Raw genomic sequence first — 18,194 nt, forward strand, 5'->3', positions numbered from 1 at the left:
TTAAATTGAGATTCCAAGATTTTCTTAAATACATAGTTACGAGTGAAGCTAATATAAGCTTGTTAAAAACTCCCAAGGTACGGCATATATGAAGCTACAGGAAAGTTTACCAACCTCTGCAGTATATTCCTCAGTATCACCCAGTCGGAGTGTTACTGTGAATACTTTTTTGTGAGCGGGTCCAGTCTCTGATGTGAGGCGATATTGATGCTTAATCTGGGGGAAAAAAACAATGTATCGCATAAATACAACAATGTTTTAGCGAAAAAAGGCAAAACGTTTACCTTGTAAACGCCTATTGAACACTTCTCTTTAAAAAAGGACAGATTTTGACGTTGAAATAAGGTCCGTTTTGCAGCTACACTTTCTTTAGACAAGTGTTCAACAGAAGTTTAAGTTTTTATAATAAAGCTGTGAAAGTTTTTGATGGATTTGTTGATTACCTTATTGTACCTGGCCAGTTCATTGACCAGGCACATGGGGGTCTTCTCTTTACTGTTGGCCGAGGCGGCGCGCGGGCTGTCGGGCGCGTCGGCGTCGGGCGCAGGCGTGGCGGCCGGCGGCTCCGCCTCCGGCGCCGCCTCCGCCACCGCCGTCCCGCCCGCCGGCGTCACTGTGCTCGTTGACGTCGACACCACTGGGAAAAGAAGATTTAATGTAAAAGAGTCGTCTCTAGTTGTCGTTTAACGACTAAAAACATGCTGTTTTTCGAAATCTTTCCGTGAAACGAATTTCGAATGTTGGCGTCTAAGTACTACCTCGATTTTTTTCTTCATATAAACTTTATCTACTCTTCTTTTTTCAAGTGAACACAATACACAATGAACCGGATGGCGGGATACCGCAACGAACATTTATATCCGCCGTTTTTTGCGTCTTGGTAACAAGCATGAGGTAACTTGGTTAAATGCTCTATCACGTCGTGTGAAACTCTTGCCATATTGAATTTGAACTGAGATCTTAGTTTTATTGACTTTATGTGTTTCAAAAGGTTTTAATGACTGGAATATATTACTAGCATCAAAAGGTTTGCCAAGCATGCGTAAGAGTCTATTCAAAATTTTAATTTTGGGGAATCACTAAGAAAGTTGTTAAACTTTTTTCTGGGCTATTTCTTAGTACAAACGTAGTCAGGGCGTTGAAAGTTTTCTGAAAATCACTTCAAACCACCAAGATTTCTCATAGGTGCCCGCTTTTTTTTGCAAAAGAGTGTATTAATAATATTAATGAATGTTTAATAACGTAGTTACCTGGATGTTGTATAGGTACGGCGGGGGGCTGCAGCGGCGGCGGCTGCGCGTACGGCGGCGGCAACACCCCCGCGCCCGGCCCGTAAGCCCCGCCCACCGCGTACGGCCGCCGGAGCGTCTTTATTTGTTGCTTGGGAATAAATACACTTTAAACATGAACCCTGACATTTTTATTGGAATAAGAGAACTGAGAACTACAGAAAAAAAATACCATACTCTTTGCAACAGCTCAGTTGAGCTCAGTTTTCGATCTTTTTGGGATTTATCAGTACCTCTCCTCCCACTTTTGGATATGCATAAAAAAAATTTCGTTATTTACTTACTCTAATTAGAAGTTACTTTACAGCAATTATTTACTTCGGGCCTTTACAACAAACTTACCCAAAACGTGAAAACTGGCTATCAGACAGTCAGATAATACTGTCTGGCTAACCTAAATACACCTGTCTAACGTGACCAACCGTTCCTAGGTCAGTAACTCAATTGAGCCTAATTCATTTCGGTGAAGGCCTACTTCAGACAAAAACTAAGTAGCTAGTGGCGTTCTTGTAGGCCTAGAAAATTATTCAAGCGTAAACATACAGAAATAGACAATAATAGAGCCGCCGAGGCTTTCGGCCGTGATATTACCTAAATGGAAATAAATTAAGTTCAAACTAACTGCGATACTCCGGAAAATTAAGCAAGTTGTGTTTAATGGACTTTAATGGACGTGTTGGTTCATATGAATAAGAAAAAAAAGTTTCTGGAGGCCTTGCAAACCGAAATGAAGTTATTTCACGCAACCAATCCACCTGTCTCATCAAGTGATCTAAAGGGCTTTAATCTCAACGTTTTCAAATTGGCAATTCAAAGGTTTTAACAACGTAAATTCATCTATCCTGCGAAATGTTCCATAACTTAGCACCTAAGTCGAATATGTGTCAAACAAATACATGTTGTATGTCTCACCGGTGGTACGGAGTGGTGCTGCGCCTGCGGATGATGTGGCATAGCCCTGATGGGGTGAGGTGGTCGCTGCGGCGTGTGGTGCGGCGGCGGCACGCCCATGGCGCCCAGCCCGCCCAGCGCCTGCCCGTGCGCGCCCATCGCGCCGCCCGCCTGCGCCGGCCCCAGCGGCACCCTTCACACCCGCGGAACGTCACACTATCATCACGCTACACGACTATATTCACTCAAGCAATATAAGCATCACATCTGTACATCACAAGACCGTATGCCTAGTAACTGTCGCCGCACCGGCCCAGCTCGGCGAAAGTAACCTATCCAGCTCGACAGTTGGCGAGACACTGTTATTTCAACTGTCCACCACTCAATGGACGTGATATATTAGTCTGAACGAAGAAAGGTCGGCTCGCATTCAAAACCTCGGTCCCCGCGCGTCAATAGAGACGTCGTCATATGTTCCTTTGTCAGTTTCATTGGTAACCAGTTTACGCGACAAAGGGCGCCGCAAAAGACCCTCGACATATCAACAAATTACACAATATTTGCATATCAATGCGATCGCCACTCTTTTCTCGGATAAAGACAGTGTTATTTTATTAAATAGTGTCAAAGTTGGAGTAACCACCTCATATTCAGTTATTATTATTGCCTGAATCGTGTAATACGAAGCTATTGGGACTTTCATCACTACTGCTAAAAGAATCCTGAGAATGCATTAATTTTACTGGTCAAATATTTTCAATATCCTACTTATATCCTACTTATATTATAAATGTGAAAGTTTGTGAGAATGTATGGATGTATGTTTGTTATTCAATCACGCAAAAACGGCTGGACCGATTTGGTTGAAATTTGGTATGTAGATAGGTGATACCCTGGATTAACACATAGGCAACTTTCTATCAACACACCACGCGGGCGAAGCCGCTGGCGGGAGCTAGTAATTTATAATTTAATCTTAACCCACGAGTTGGGTTGTAAAACCTACCCTTCCTGCCTATTATAAAACTAGTCTGAAAAAGTACTTTTAGGGTTTAGTACTAAGTTTAATTAAGAGCATGCTCTTTGTTCAAGACAATGGTTTATCAGTACTTCTTTTTAGGACCAATTTTTATAATATTAATCATTAAGGCCCGTAATATCAATAAATCAGAAATCAGCTCTATCATACTAATAATAAATATGCACAAAAGCAATTATATTAAATGACTCCATCACAGTATTTTACTTTATTGATAAGTGGCCATATGGCATGAGAGTAACAGTTGAAAATAGTGAATCAGTCATTTTTTTTCACAATTAGCTCTAGAAATTCATAATATTAAATAAGTATCATTTAATCTAATACTTTATGCCTTATACCTTAATAATGACAAAAAATTATTCACCAGGAGGATTCAGAATAAGATATACAAATTCTAAACCACTGTTTTTCTCTTCCTGCATTTTTGGGGCTGCACACCATGAACACCAGATAATTTGTGAGTGTAACTTTTTATCCTGGTACAGGATGGAGTTCCCTCAGGACACCAAAAACAGAATGAGTGATACAGCTAGTTTTTCAGTGCCTTGTTGCAGACTACCTACAGTTATTATTGTATGTATCAATACATACCAAATGTAATACCCATTATGTTTTAAAAAGAGTAACCATGGAGTTTCTTGCCCGTTCTTCTCCACAGGAAGCTACTCTTGATATGGGCAATGAGAATCAACCTTATTTATAATTTTTGATGTTCATAAGTGCTTGTAAAGCTCTAAATGATTTGATTTGATTTGACTATCGGGGATGCTGAATATTCTCCAGAAACCTCAAACAGACTCGGTTGGTTAGATACACTCCATTGAAAAGTTCATAATCTTTAAAAACTTAGTAAGATTTTTAATCAGGAACTTTATACTGTAGGAACCTCATGTGACAGTTATATGTTTACAACCAATCCTGATATGCTGTTGACAAGACATGTAAGATATTGTCATCATCTTATCAACCCACTAGCTTTTGCCCGCGACTTCGTTCGCATGGAATAGTGACTTCCGGCATATTTTTGGTTTGACCAATAGATGGCGCTATATGTCCGGAATATTTTTTTTTTTTTTTTTTAATAAGAACTATCCTATGTCCTTTCTCAAGTTCCAAACTATGTCTGTACCAAATTTCACACAAATCGGTTCAGTAGTTTAGGCGTGAAGAAAATACAGACAGACAGACAGACAGACAGACAGACAGACAGAGTTACTTTCACATTTATAATATTAGTTAGGATTGCCGTCCACTGCTGAATGTTGGCTTCACCCAAGAAATGCCAACCTTTATGTTCCTTTGTAGTTGAGACCAACTTGTTGATTCAAATAAGAAACCTAGCTATGTATGTTTTCTAGTTCAAGTAAGTGGGTATTTATTTATTTTTGTGTCTGGACTGTACATGACAAAATGTAGAATATTCAACAAGAGCTTTATTCGAATAACAAATGGCTTGCTTTCATAAAACACTCTCCCGAAATCCATTGTGATGCTTTAACTTATTTACCATTTACTACTAAATATTGTAGTACACATTACTATGTATGTTTTACTAAGCTGTGACTAAAACTGAAATTAAGCATCAGAAATGGTGTGAAAGGCCATGTGATAGCATAAATTAATCTATGAAATATTTTATTAGTGATTGTTTTTGAGAAGCCATGATATGCAGTGGATATTTACAGATTCAAGCCATTACTATGATGTGGTTTTAACTTTTACTTCACGCTTATCCATAAAATTACATTAAGCTATACTAGATTATGGCACCATAAATGTGTCTCCTCTAGTATGAGGATTCATTGTCTTTGATTTCTTGGATTACTGTGAATTATTGAATTTTTATTTATATGCTTAGAAATTGTCTAATTTTTTTATGATGTTTATTGTGTATCATATAAAGTTTTCTAAACAGTATTAAAGGAACATTAAGTCAGCAATAACTGTGGTAATTATAACCAGCAGCAGAAATGTGAAAGTTATCATTTGGCACAAATTCTCATTGAATATTCAATGCAACAGCTTTTGTTTCCATTCCTTAGTGCTAATGAGCAAGTCATTCAACAGGTAGCTTGTAATGATTTATTTATTCAAATGTACTTACTTTATAAGATAGTGATCCAAATACAATAATTATCAGTAAATATAGAATAGGTTATAAACAAGTTTTGACAGAAAACTGCAACATACATGTCACATGCCCGCTGTGGTATTATTGGAAACCAAATTACTGCAAGAAGTGCAGGAAATCACTGCAATAATTCAATTTTACTTGCTAATATGTTCAATTATTTTGACCTATTTATGCGCACGATTTACGACTCTCGATCTGATAGTGTTGCTACTAAGCGTCTGGCTTTGGTTTGTTGCCACTAAACGATCTGTGATATGATTGTGTGTACAGCGATATCTTGGCGCGAAGCATTACAAACAAATAAAATAATGAAAAGCCGAACGTTACTCTACCTAGTTAGTGTTACGTGCCTGTTCTCGCGATGCATCTGATGTGGAGCCATTTGATGGTGCCCGGGCATTCCCTGATGCCCGCCCATGTGCTGCGGCGGGTGCCCCGAGATCGGCTGATGATGCATGTTCGGGTGATGCATCATCTTCACGAACCACTGCCGTTGTCACACAAACAAACTATAAATATCGCGAACTACCACCAAATAAACACCGCAAATTTCTTACGTCAAATACAACGGTTCACACTGAATTTCTTACCCTTACTGTATGTCACGAGCAAATCAGTTTCTTTGCTATGCAATCTACATAAATCCGCACACTTATTACGCCTATATTATTTTATTTTGGCAAACAGTAAAGAAAATCGTTTCGTTCAACATGCGGCCATGTTAAAAATATTGCCAGCGACATGAAATCTCAACTCACACAAATAATTAATTGAAATCTACCAAAGTACTTTAGAAGTAAAAATCACATTAATTTTAGTTTATTAGTTTTATTTCCGAATAAATATTTTTTTCAAAACCACACACACAGTTTTTTTTATAAAATCTTTTTGTTCTGCCCATAGGCCCAAAATTGGTTTATAGCCTATTTTTGATGGCCCGCAAATAAGAAGATTGTTGGAAGGTACCAAAATCTGAATGACCAGTTTGGAACAACTTGCGTGGAATTCGTTTATTTTTTTTAAGTTACTAAAAATATTTTTGGGAAATCACAAGTCAAATAACTATTCTGAAATTGTTAACAATATGCTGGAGAATTTAAAAAACTTAGGATGTAACATGTCCATCAAAGTGCATTATCGCCCCAGTCACTTTGACCAGTTTCAAGAAAATCTTGGTTTATACAGCGCAGATCAAGGAGAGCGGTTTTGCCAGGACCTAAAAACGATGGAGGAGAGGTATCAAGGCCGATGGGATCAGCATTACGATGGCTGGCTACTACTGCTGGGGGGATGCAACATCATTGTCTCGCTACACCGCATCTACGAAAATCGCTTAAAAGAATTATACGCTATTTACTTTGTTTGAAAAAATATGTTTTTTGGTTTTACATATTTTATTTTTTTCTTTGTACTAATCAACATTATATTAACCAGTATGTTAACGTATTTAATTTAATGTGATTAGGTACGACACACCCGATATACTCCTCTTACGTACTCTCTATCTCTTCTCTTATTTAATCACTTATGTATTCTTCTCATGTAATCCCCCTTGTACTCCTATTATGTATTTAGTCCTCTTATGTACTCCCCTTGAGTTCTAATTCTCGCACATTTTTATTCTATTTACTTAAAAAAAAAATATATATTTTTACGTATTTTATTTTCTTCCTTGTACTAATCAACATAATACTAACCAGGTTAACATACTGGTGGAACATTAGTAAAAAAAGCAAGCTTAAGGCTATATTGAGGATGAATGAAAATACGTATAAGCAGAAAAAAAGGCATTTATTTCATACACTTAATACAAAAATGGAAAATTATAACTCTGTTTGACAAATGTAAAGGAATACTACTGACATGAAGTGAAAGTAATCTTCATCATTATTAATTTGTACATCAGTTAAGTTAGAGTAAGCAGGTTCTTCGATTTCTTGTAACGAACTGTCTAAACTTTCATCGCTATCCCTGGTCGTCTCGGCCCAGGACACGCGTTTAGAACTTCGAGCAGTTTCCTTCTTCTTATCGGATGTCGGTGTGGAATGGGACACCGGAGAAGGCGGGCCCTTAGTTGGTGTCTGAGCACATTTGTCGAGATAATGTTTTCGAAGTATATACTCGCGCATTGAATCGTGGGCCGCCCTTTTTGGAGGTGGTGGTGGGGGCAGCGTTCTGTCATCATCGTTATCACAATTGCAGTGGGTCCCCTCTTTTCTGGCTTCCTCTATGCGTTTTGTTTCTTCCTCGTTGGCAGCAAGAGGCCACGCGCCGAGTTTATTACGTACAAGGTGTGGCCGTGCGTGAGCAGCACACAAGATCCGCTTGCGGACAAAATCGTGGAACATGGTCAGCTCAGAGCTCAGTTCGCGACGAATGAGTTGTTTGTGTCGTGTCGGAACACTGGGGTCTCGTACTGCAAGTAGGGCCTGTGAAACAAATTGGAGTGTCAGAAAAGTAGCATAATGGCGTAGCATGTGAATTTATTACTTTGACTATGAACTTGATATGTGATAATGATGATGTCCTCTTAGCCGATAATCGGCTACGGCGGCTGTTCTCATATATGGAGATCAGCCAACTGCGCAAGACATATAATAGGGCACAAGCATTTGCGCCGACACACGCGGAGAGAGATCAGGCGCAGGACCGAGCTCCGATGCACGGCTGGTGAGCGACTCGCTGCGGGCCGCGCGGCGCTCGGCGGCCGGGCTGCCGCACGAGTGTGTACTGTACCTGCGAGGCGAGCAGCGTGGCGCTGGCGTCGAGCGCGCCGGCGACGAGGCGCTCGTCGAGCGCGGGCAGGCTGGCGGCGGAGGAGATGCTGGTGAGCGACTCGCTGCGGGCCGCGCGGCGCTCGGCGGCCGGGCTGCCGCACGAGTGTGTACTGTACCTGCGAGGCGAGCAGCGTGGCGCTGGCGTCGAGCGCGCCGGCGACGAGGCGCTCGTCGAGCGCGGGCAGGCTGGCGGCGGAGGAGATGCTGGTGAGCGACTCGCTGCGGGCCGCGCGGCGCTCGGCGGCCGGGCTGCCGCACGAGTGTGTACTGTACCTGCGAGGCGAGCAGCGTGGCGCTGGCGTCGAGCGCGCCGGCGACGAGGCGCTCGTCGAGCGCGGGCAGGCTGGCGGCGGAGGAGATGCTGGTGAGCGACTCGCTGCGGGCCGCGCGGCGCTCGGCGGCCGGGCTGCCGCACGAGTGTGTACTGTACCTGCGAGGCGAGCAGCGTGGCGCTGGCGTCGAGCGCGCCGGCGACGAGGCGCTCGTCGAGCGCGGGCAGGCTGGCGGCGGAGGAGATGCTGGTGAGCGACTCGCTGCGGGCCGCGCGGCGCTCGGCGGCCGGGCTGCCGCACGAGTGTGTACTGTACCTGCGAGGCGAGCAGCGTGGCGCTGGCGTCGAGCGCGCCGGCGACGAGGCGCTCGTCGAGCGCGGGCAGGCTGGCGGCGGAGGAGATGCTGGTGAGCGACTCGCTGCGGGCCGCGCGGCGCTCGGCGGCCGGGCTGCCGCACGAGTGTGTACTGTACCTGCGAGGCGAGCAGCGTGGCGCTGGCGTCGAGCGCGCCGGCGACGAGGCGCTCGTCGAGCGCGGGCAGGCTGGCGGCGGAGGAGATGCTGGTGAGCGACTCGCTGCGGGCCGCGCGGCGCTCGGCGGCCGGGCTGCCGCACGAGTGTGTACTGTACCTGCGAGGCGAGCAGCGTGGCGCTGGCGTCGAGCGCGCCGGCGACGAGGCGCTCGTCGAGCGCGGGCAGGCTGGCGGCGGAGGAGATGCTGGTGAGCGACTCGCTGCGGGCCGCGCGGCGCTCGGCGGCCGGGCTGCCGCACGAGCACGCGCGTCGCCGTCCGCGCGGAGACCGTGACCCGTAACCCTCCTCCGAGTGGTATGCCTGACGTGCGATGTTCACACATTATTGAAAAGTTCTCATCACAATCATTGTACAATATGGAATATACTCGGCGGATTTGTGATTGAAAGTGTACTCAGGTACGAACACTATTCGAGTGCAGTGACATCTTAACACACAGCGTAGTTTCTGAATTTCTTTCGAAATGAAATAGACGACAGGTAGCGTCGCAGGACTACGACTAGGCATATGGTTTCACGAGTCAAACACCTAGTCAGTAATTACTGTAATACAGAGCTAACTTACATGATTAAGAGATCTGGTAAGCAGACATATGGCGGACACCAAGGTTCCAAAGGTTAGCTGAGGGAAAGGCTCATAGGATATCTTGGGTGCTCCGAAGTGTAGCTCGACGAGGGGCTGCCAGCGCTCCAAGTCCAAACCAGGGTCGGCTAAGAGCGACAGCAACTCCGGACTGAATGACAGGAGGCACAGTGTTGCCATGTGCAAGATCTCTAACGTTCTGGTATAAAAAAATATTCGTTTAATCTCCCTTTAATTATGTATGAATAAAAGTTATTTAAAACGTAGGTCTTTTACCTATGCAGTACATTAGGATTTTGGCTTTGTGCGTCTTCTGTTGGCGGGAGTGCCGGATCCGCAGAGCGACGCGAGCGCATCATGAGTGTCACACATTGGTATAGGCATGCGCTTATACTTCGCTGTACAAATAACAACAAAAAAATAGTAAAAAATCTGATAAAATCAATACTTTCCATTATTAAAATTTAAAGACGTGAGAATATCTTACCATAATCCCAGTTAAAGAAGTAATATTCTGGATTCTCCACCTTGCTTCAAACTTGACCAACTGTACGACCAAGTTAAGGGTAGACGCGCACAAGTTCAAAGCATCGATGTTGAATACCTGACGCGGCAACAGCACCGCCTCAATCAGATGCTCTAAGTGCACCCCAACGAATGTTATCGCGTCGCTAGCGAAAAACTGGCCGTGCTTCATCACCATCATAGAAATGAAGTCTAAACTGTAAGCGTACACCCGCCACCATTCCTGCGGCTTCCATGACGAATCACCATCGAACTTCGGCGGCAGTAACTGCAGCCATAGAAACTGATCCACATCACTCATCAAAAGATCCTTTGAGAATGGGCCCCGGGAATACGCAGTCAGACAACGTAAAGCAGCCAAAGAAGTATGATAGTGACGTCTGTTCTGCAGACATGTTTGTAGACAGCAGAGAATCTTGTTGATGAACCTGCTGGATTGGAACCATTGAGAGAGTCCTGAGAACATATCGTCGTACAAGTCTAAGCACTGCTCCAACATCGCCAGCGATAATACCACTGGAGGAATATTCTCGTTGACTGCGTGACCATTCACTTTAGGCTCAGCGGGCTTCGGATCATCTTTTATATCATCTAGCAGTTTCTCAAGCTCTAAACTGTTGATATTCGTCACCGATCTTATAATATTCTGTGCTGTTACACTGTTAGCCTTAATTTCGTAGTCCAAGCTACTTATAGCCACAGTACATATTGAAAGTATGGCGCGAATCGCTCTCGGGTGCAGACATTCGTAGACGATAGCAGTGTTGGTCAGTAAATTGTCCACTTGCTTGGCACTTGCTTTTCTGTTATCGAAACAGTCATCTTTCCAGTTCGCTAGCATTATAACGTACAGTTCTGCTAATATGACGACTAGACGTCCGTCTTTCAAGTCATCGAGTTCGTTTAGAAGTGCGCTCATGCAAGGCGCGACCATTTTAGCTTTGTGTGCAATATTTAGAGTGATAGGCAGGCACTTGCAGAATATAGTAATGAAATCCTTCCAAGACGTTAATAGCCCAAGCCAAACAGGCACTTTATCCACTGCCTCTTCGCCATCCGTTCTACCGTTAAATGAAAATATGTAGTCGATCCATCTATCTAAATGCTTCTTGTTGGTATCGAAAAATTGTTCAAGCATTTCTTTCAAGTTAGGCTCAAGTTTGTCTCTGGAGACGAACAGTTCGATACCGAGCACATTGAATATTTGTGAGTATGTTCTTAGACCTGGCTGGATTTCACTAAACAGTGGGCTGGTCATGTGCTCCCAAAACTTGGGGTTCTCGCGTAATTTCTTGACTAGTATTTGCATATTGTTCTTCCATAGTGCATGGAAGAGAGCCATGATACATGATAGTAAGGGGCTGTGGAGTAATTTTGGGTTCTGAAACGAAATTAAATACCTATTCAATTAAAATGCCTGAAACCAAAAATAAATGGCAAAAAGAATGATTTTACTTACACTCTTCACAGTCCCAAGATAATCAGCCATATAACCTAAAATCCCTTCAAAACTATCATCACTCTCAGGTTTCTTTTCATCTGCTTTCTTTTCTTTATCATCTTCTCCAGTATCCATTTTATGTTCATGGTTCATCATGAAGAACGCCTCGGTTAGTCCCGGTTGGGTGCCAACACAAGTGGCCACGAATTCCAATATGGCGACCTTCAAACCTATCGTTTCGTATTCGTCTCGGAGGCGATCGAGGAACATCACACGGACTTGATAAGCAGTCATGTCTAAGGACGCAAAGAGGGACATTTGGAAGCCCTAGAAAAAAAAAGTATTATAAATCATTGATAATCTTCTATGAGAAGTTTAGGTCCTGTTTTAACGTTTATAACTTACATCAGCGAATTTCTTGAGCAGCCGACAGCTTAACACAGGAAGGCTCTTATTAAACGAATGGTTGATATAACTAGTCACTCTCGGAACAACCTTCAAAGAATCTTTCTGCTTATTCTGTGCGAAGATCAGATGTTCCAACGGCGTCATTTCTGTAGCTTCCGTCACCATTGTTTTGAGACGGAGGGCGAATATAACTATTGCTACACATCGTTGAATAGTTGATATGTATTGAGATCCAGTACCAGAGATCCAATTTGTTTCGTTTCTTATTACGCTCTCTAATTGATCATTACCTGGATAAAATAAAAAGTAAATATATGCAAATTATTTATATTTTAGAATATTAAATAAGTTTAGATATGATACATACCAACAGAAATAAACTTCAAGAGTTCTAGAGCATTCTCAGTGTGCAACAAACTGTATACACAAGTCTGTTTCAGCAACAAGTTGCATGGACACTTAGTGTCTTGCAACACGAGAGTTAAGAAATTGGCGCAACGTTGTATCATGTCGCGGCGTTCCCGAGTGTTGCTGTAACGCCAACTGTATACATTCGGGAACACTTCCCGAACTATTAATATGAGGCCCGGGAGAATGATTTCTTTGTTGATACGTTCATCATCTGATGCCTTCTGGAATAAAAGGATAAAAAAAATATATTTATACAATTGTTTTTTCGCCTAGAGAGGCAGTAAAACATGTCAATATCTATGAACAAATGAAGGGATCAACAAACCTCATAGAAAGCACAAAGCAGATCAATATAAGCTCCCAAGAATTTGTAAGTGCCACTCAATTGTTCTATAGTGACTAAGTAAGAACCAACAGCCGCTGAGTCAAACGAAGCACCATTCGCATATTCTTGGTACGATAATTTCTGGTTGATAACGCGCGGTAACAGTCCTGTGTTTATCAGTCTGAAATATGGTAAAAGAAGTTATACAACTAAATAATAATACTATACATAATTCATTAAATATTAGGAGAGAAAAGAGAGAATGAAGGAGAAGTAGTATTTATTTATTTGTTTAAAGAGTACTTGCATATCACAAACATATAACATTTAAAATAACTTAAAACTACTTATTACTTTAGAATAAAGATGAGTGTTACCTTAAATGGATCTCCTTGGGAAATACAGGCACCAGTGCAGTACAAACATCAAGGCACTCGACTAGAAGAGCCAGAGGCGGTGCATCAGCTCTCATGAACCTCACTAGCACATCAAAGACTCCCTCACTCGGCCCCACCAAACTCTTTGGTATCTCTTTATCAGCTACCAACGCTTTTAACACACCCTTTAACACTTTTGTACCCTGGTAGATCCTTTCTAGAGTTACATCAATATTATTCTGATGATGCTGTTTCCTATCCATCGCTTTCTCAATCTCACTATTAAATACAGTCCAGTAAGAATAAGGAGTTCGGAAGTGGATCATTGTTGCTTCCTTTCGTTCCATTATGGTAGCTTTAGACCCCATCTCGATGCGATATGAGGGGTCACCTAGGGGGTAATATTCTCTACCTATTATAGCATCGTCGTCTCGCAGTGACATTACGGGTACTGCGTTTGGATTGTAGATTTCTGTGTACACTGGCAGATTCTTGAGCTCATCTAATAACTGTTTAAAGAAAAGAAAATATATATAACAGTTTTACTTAGTATAAAATAGACTAAAAATGAATTCAATATTAAGTGCACTCACGTTTAATACACTGCATTTTGAACCTTGAGCAATCCCGCTAGCTAAAATGGACAGGGCATTAAAGTTGAACGGAAAGTATTCCAGAGCCGTATTCCACAGTGACACAACTCCACAATTGTCTTCTCGTTGGTGCAGCTTCCAGAACTGACAGTTGATCTCGGGAGCAGACAGGAGGTGTGAACACAGTAGCATAATGCCTGCTTGGTGGCTCAAGGTACCGTCACCATCAAACTTGTCGCAAAGATCGTTCAAGAGTCGGAATACCCTTTGTCGAGCAATGATCGCACATTTTGATTTATCCTGTGCAAAAAAAAATATTTTAACAAAATAAAAATCTAATGTTAATTCATTAAGTGTAACTAGAAGATACTTACATTAAATACAGAACTATTCAGCATTTGCAAGAGAAATTCAAAGACTTGCATTCTCAGAGCTGTAGCACCAAAGTGTTGATATTGACTCTCAAATAATTTTACATGGTGATCACTCTGAAATAGTGTGCAAAATATGATTTAATGTTCTTTATAATATACATTTTTAAAGGTACCCACCACCACAAGGTGGGAAACAAATGTGAGGAGATTAATGAAGATAGGATTTACAAATAAAATGCCATGAAAACTACCTGAAGAGTGAGCATCATCCAAGTGATGAGCATGGCACTGTGCTCAGGGTTCATGTGCAGCTTTGTGAGTTCACTCTCAACCACCTCCTTAGTGCCGTCTATCCAACCTGACAAGTTGTTGCTGAAATGATGAAAGTTAAGGTCTAGCAAGCAGTAAAAGCAGTAATTACAATACAGATTTCATTTATATTTTGACAAAAATTGATAGATAAATGCAGTTATAAAGAAGATATATTATACTTACATTTTCATACTGTCTGCAATAACCATAAAAATGCATACTTCCATGTACATGATTCTCATACAAGCCTCCCTGTGCCTCTCCTCTAGAAGCTCACTGTAACCCTGACTTTTACCAAACCCATGCTTCCTGAACAATGAGAACAGCCTGTTGAACTCACTCTCACTGAAGATATCTTCTTCAGCAATAAGCAGCAGAATTTGTAAGATTGCCAGTTGCTCCCTCATATTACAGTCAGCCCATTCCTGTCTAATATTTTCAATAGAAAAATCTTTCTGCATTCTTCTTGAAGGGGGCGCTGTGTTTAACAATTTTTCAAACTGAGAAATAAGTGACGTTTTCAAGTTCTGCATGCCTATGTCTTTGATTATTTTCTTGAATTGCTCATTATACGTGTGATTGGGATCATCTCTGAACTGCACAATGTATTGTAACAACTTGAGCATGAACAATCTCTCAGCATAGTAGAAGGTCCACACATTTGGCAGCAGGAATACTGGCCTAGTATCAACAAAGGCTACATTTTTCAGAGCATTTGCAGGAGTGCCATAAGATATGTCACACAGGTAATTTTTCATAATTTCCCATATTTGAAAGCAATCCACATCCTATAAATAGTAAAGTTTCTAGTATTAGTAAATCACCAAAACAATAGGTTGTATTATTAAAGGGCAGTATTAGGTTCATCTGTACATAAAGCATTTATTAATAATTGACATCTGTGACTATTTACAAATTTATATGTGGCCATTATTGTATCACTATTCACCATTAGTGTGTAGTCTTGGCCTGTTTAAGGAAGGTATATGGTCTGTTGAAGGTTACAGTTTCATTTGATTGTTTATTCAATGTGTTTTCAATTGGTTTATACTTACGATATAGTTCTGAAGCGTTTGGACCACACTCATCAGTTTGGTTTGGTCTGCATGTTTGCTTTGCAGCTGAGCAAAAGCTTCAGCTTTAAGTGGTTTATAGCTCGCTAGACCTTGTTTCAAGCACTCTACCACTTCTTTGTCACCAAGTACAGAGGCTAATTCTTCATTCGAGAAGCTCTCAGATGTGGTCCAGCGCCATAATCGTTTCCAGTAACTGTAAGAATTAATTTTGATTCCATACAGTTTCGGTAACTAAGATGTGAAGTCATGCACGCGTACATTTCGGTTATACGTACCTTATGCCATTTACAGCCATAATTGAAATTTTATGGAAGAAATTAAGATTAATGAAGCTAGATTTATTATTTTGTTACATGTATTTACTGCATTTTAGGTTACGATTGCAAGCCATAATTTAACCGCCCGGCCGTCCGTCAATCCGTCTGTCACTTTTTGACAAAACCGTACATGACATAAGAAGTCAAACAGTTTCTAAAATTAAAATTGTATGGATGGATTCGTAAATAACAATGAGATTGGAAAAAATACAGCTTCATGCCATAAAACATTGCAACAAAATAAGCAGCATATTAGAGTTGTATGCATGTTATGTGCCATGAGTTATATATAACAGATCGTGTAAACTGGATTAGCATTAAATAGAAAACATTGAAAACCAGTTTTATCTACGTTATGTTTTTGCTTTTGAGATTATTTTTTGTAAAGTCTACACAAGTTGTGATTGTTTCTGAATAGCTATTTCTCAATTAGTAGATTCAGTTTTGAGTATATTGAAATAAATACAAATTAGTCAAATTAACACAAACTTAAATAGTATTTTGGATTGTTGTTTTCTTTTGTTTATTATTTGTTTGACATTTGCATCTGTCATTCCGATATCGACCGACGTCACCACATGAGGGTCGGCAGCTTCACTCCAAATTATTATCAATTTTAATTTGGTTGGTTACCGATATAGAATTAATTAAGATAGCTAGCAGTGCACGTGATGCTTTTACTATAGACGAACGTATATTCATCGTTTTATTAACAGTTTCATTCTTTTGTTGGTTATAGCTTTTCTTTCCCGGTGCTTCATTTACGATAGAAATGGCTCCAGCAGCTCCTGCAGTAAAACTTCAGCCCGATAGTGACCCCATAGGCATCCGGGCTGTACTTCTTGGACCGCCTGGATCCGGGAAAGGCACTCAGGTAGGATTAGTATTAATGATCTTTGACCTTTAATCCTTAGACCATAACATGTTTATTTGTGCCAGTCTATAAGCGTTATAGGTCCCAATTATTTTATATTATGTAATCAATGTTTGACTATATGACATAGATTGTTGATTAGCAGTGTAGTTATTCAACATGTTTACTGTTTATCTATTATTTGAGTTATATCACCTCACATTTTTCTTGACAAACATAATAACAAGACATGTTTGTGTTGCCAGGCACCTCGCCTAAAGGAGAAATACTGTGTTTGTCACTTGTCCACTGGAGACATGCTGAGAGAAGAAGTGGCGTCCGGCTCAGAGTTGGGACGTTCACTCAAGAAGACCATGGATGAAGGCAAGCTGGTATCTGATGAGATGGTTGTAAACATGATTGACAAAAACCTGGACAACCCTTCCTGTAAGAATGGTTTTCTCCTTGATGGCTTCCCAAGAACTGTGCCTCAAGCGCAAAAGGTAAATAAATATCGAATTACCTAATGCCTTTAGTAATTTTGGAGTGAAAAAGTGTCAAAAACTAGCCTACTTTCAATAAACGTCTTTCTCTTTGAAGACACACCCATTTATACTAAAGGTCAAATAGAATGTTCCAATCAATTTCAAAACTTTTCTTTGGTTCATGATAACAACTTTCTGTAATTATTATCTTTGTTATCTGGAGCATATAAAATAATCATGACTAAGTTAATTCTTACAAAAAATATTGTTTAATTTCAGTTGGATGATCTGCTGGCTAAACGTCAGACTGCTCTGGATGCTGTTATTGAATTTGATATCCAGGATAGTTTGTTGGTGCGAAGAATCACAGGAAGGCTCATCCATCCACCAAGTGGGCGCAGCTACCATGAAGAGTTCCACCCACCCAAGAAACCCATGGTTGATGATATTACTGGAGAGCCTTTAATTAGGAGGTCTGATGACAATGTTGAAGCTTTGAAAAAGCGACTTGCTACATATCATGCACAGACTGTACCCCTTGTAGACTACTACATGAGGAAAGGCCTACACTGGAGGATAGATGCGTCAAATACTTCTGACCATGTGTTCAGCAAGATTGATAACATCTTCAAAACCAGGATCTTTTCGAGGCAAAGAGCGGCCCAGTAACTTAGTATTTAAGAAAATGTTTTGTACAAATCTAATTTCCATATTGCAGTATGTTACAACTGTCATTTGTTTGATTTAATGCTATTGTGAATCTATAACTATTTTAGAGACTATTTTTCTTGAACAAATACAGTGAACTGGAATCATGGAGTTGTTTGTTTGATTAATTAGTAAGATAAAAGTATATCTTTGTAAAACTTGCTATTTGCTAAGAGAAGATAATTATTATGTGCAATATAATTTTGATAACAGAGTAATTATATCAGTTAAACTTAACAAACATAGGGAGTAAAAAGAAAACAGATGTTGGATTATAATGAGAACTTTATTATTTTCCAATAACATAGTATGTATGTAGGTTGTTTAAACAACATGGTATTCAAGGTTAAGCTCGAAAAAAGTCTAAAAGTTATACACATTTTAGTATGCCAGATTTCTTATAGATATAATATTGACTATTCAGCTATTTTATGAGTAATTCTGTTTCATAGAAAAAAGATTAGATAAT

At 40.8% G+C, this 18,194-nt stretch overlaps 3 protein-coding genes across 8 annotated transcripts in view; 1 reads left to right on the forward strand and 2 right to left on the reverse strand.

The window, feature by feature from the left end:
- Nucleotides 1-6,098, reverse strand: part of LOC124635041 (double-stranded RNA-binding protein Staufen homolog 2) — an 18,523-nt gene extending 12,425 nt beyond the window's left edge. For all 5 annotated transcript variants that reach the window (XM_047170820.1, XM_047170844.1, XM_047170828.1 and 2 more), the window contains exons 1-6: nucleotides 5,947-6,098; nucleotides 5,689-5,843; nucleotides 2,202-2,373; nucleotides 1,251-1,380; nucleotides 444-637; nucleotides 115-216 (exon numbers count right to left, since the gene is read on the reverse strand). In XM_047170820.1, coding sequence (XP_047026776.1) covers nucleotides 115-216; nucleotides 444-637; nucleotides 1,251-1,380; nucleotides 2,202-2,373; nucleotides 5,689-5,831 — 741 coding nt within the window. In that variant the 5' untranslated portion in view covers nucleotides 5,832-5,843; nucleotides 5,947-6,098. The remainder of the gene's footprint in view (nucleotides 1-114; nucleotides 217-443; nucleotides 638-1,250; nucleotides 1,381-2,201; nucleotides 2,374-5,688; nucleotides 5,844-5,946) is intronic.
- LOC124635031 (nucleoporin Nup188) overlaps nucleotides 1-15,785 on the reverse strand; it is a 16,751-nt gene extending 966 nt beyond the window's left edge. Inside the window, exons 1-16 of one of the 2 annotated variants that reach the window (XM_047170795.1) lie at nucleotides 15,638-15,781; nucleotides 15,342-15,555; nucleotides 14,470-15,074; nucleotides 14,226-14,346; nucleotides 13,975-14,088; nucleotides 13,601-13,900; nucleotides 13,008-13,516; nucleotides 12,631-12,811; nucleotides 12,262-12,526; nucleotides 11,892-12,184; nucleotides 11,505-11,813; nucleotides 10,008-11,426; nucleotides 9,797-9,918; nucleotides 9,503-9,719; nucleotides 9,035-9,238; nucleotides 7,164-7,785 (exon numbers count right to left, since the gene is read on the reverse strand). In XM_047170795.1, the coding sequence (XP_047026751.1) occupies nucleotides 7,180-7,785; nucleotides 9,035-9,238; nucleotides 9,503-9,719; nucleotides 9,797-9,918; nucleotides 10,008-11,426; nucleotides 11,505-11,813; nucleotides 11,892-12,184; nucleotides 12,262-12,526; nucleotides 12,631-12,811; nucleotides 13,008-13,516; nucleotides 13,601-13,900; nucleotides 13,975-14,088; nucleotides 14,226-14,346; nucleotides 14,470-15,074; nucleotides 15,342-15,555; nucleotides 15,638-15,657 (5,499 nt within the window). In that variant the 5' untranslated portion in view covers nucleotides 15,658-15,781 and the 3' untranslated portion in view covers nucleotides 7,164-7,179. Of the gene's footprint in view, nucleotides 1-7,130; nucleotides 7,786-9,034; nucleotides 9,239-9,502; nucleotides 9,720-9,796; nucleotides 9,919-10,007; nucleotides 11,427-11,504; nucleotides 11,814-11,891; nucleotides 12,185-12,261; nucleotides 12,527-12,630; nucleotides 12,812-13,007; nucleotides 13,517-13,600; nucleotides 13,901-13,974; nucleotides 14,089-14,225; nucleotides 14,347-14,469; nucleotides 15,075-15,341; nucleotides 15,556-15,637 lie in introns of those variants that run through there. The other variant, XM_047170786.1, reaches the window with a different exon arrangement.
- Nucleotides 15,786-16,146: 361 nt separating this feature from the next.
- Nucleotides 16,147-17,836, forward strand: LOC124632201 (adenylate kinase). Its single transcript, XM_047166917.1, has 4 exons — nucleotides 16,147-16,303; nucleotides 16,419-16,553; nucleotides 16,799-17,035; nucleotides 17,297-17,836. The coding sequence occupies exons 2-4, from the start codon at nucleotides 16,452-16,454 to the stop codon at nucleotides 17,684-17,686; spliced, it is 729 nt and encodes a 242-aa protein (XP_047022873.1). The 5' UTR covers nucleotides 16,147-16,303; nucleotides 16,419-16,451; the 3' UTR covers nucleotides 17,687-17,836.
- Nucleotides 17,837-18,194: the final 358 nt, after the last annotated feature.

Source organism: Helicoverpa zea, chromosome 1 (genome assembly GCF_022581195.2).
Source record: "Helicoverpa zea isolate HzStark_Cry1AcR chromosome 1, ilHelZeax1.1, whole genome shotgun sequence".
NCBI lineage: Eukaryota > Metazoa > Arthropoda > Insecta > Lepidoptera > Noctuidae > Helicoverpa > Helicoverpa zea.

Bases quoted from the DNA above. Each gene is read 5' to 3' on its own strand.
- LOC124632201 (XM_047166917.1), top strand. From the start codon at position 16,452: ATGGCTCCAGCAGCTCCTGCAGTAAAACTTCAGCCCGATAGTGACCCC. The intron at 16,554-16,798 runs GTAGGATTAGTA...TTGTGTTGCCAG, and splicing joins GATCCGGGAAAGGCACTCAG to GCACCTCGCCTAAAGGAGAA. The intron at 17,036-17,296 runs GTAAATAAATAT...GTTTAATTTCAG, and splicing joins CTGTGCCTCAAGCGCAAAAG to TTGGATGATCTGCTGGCTAA.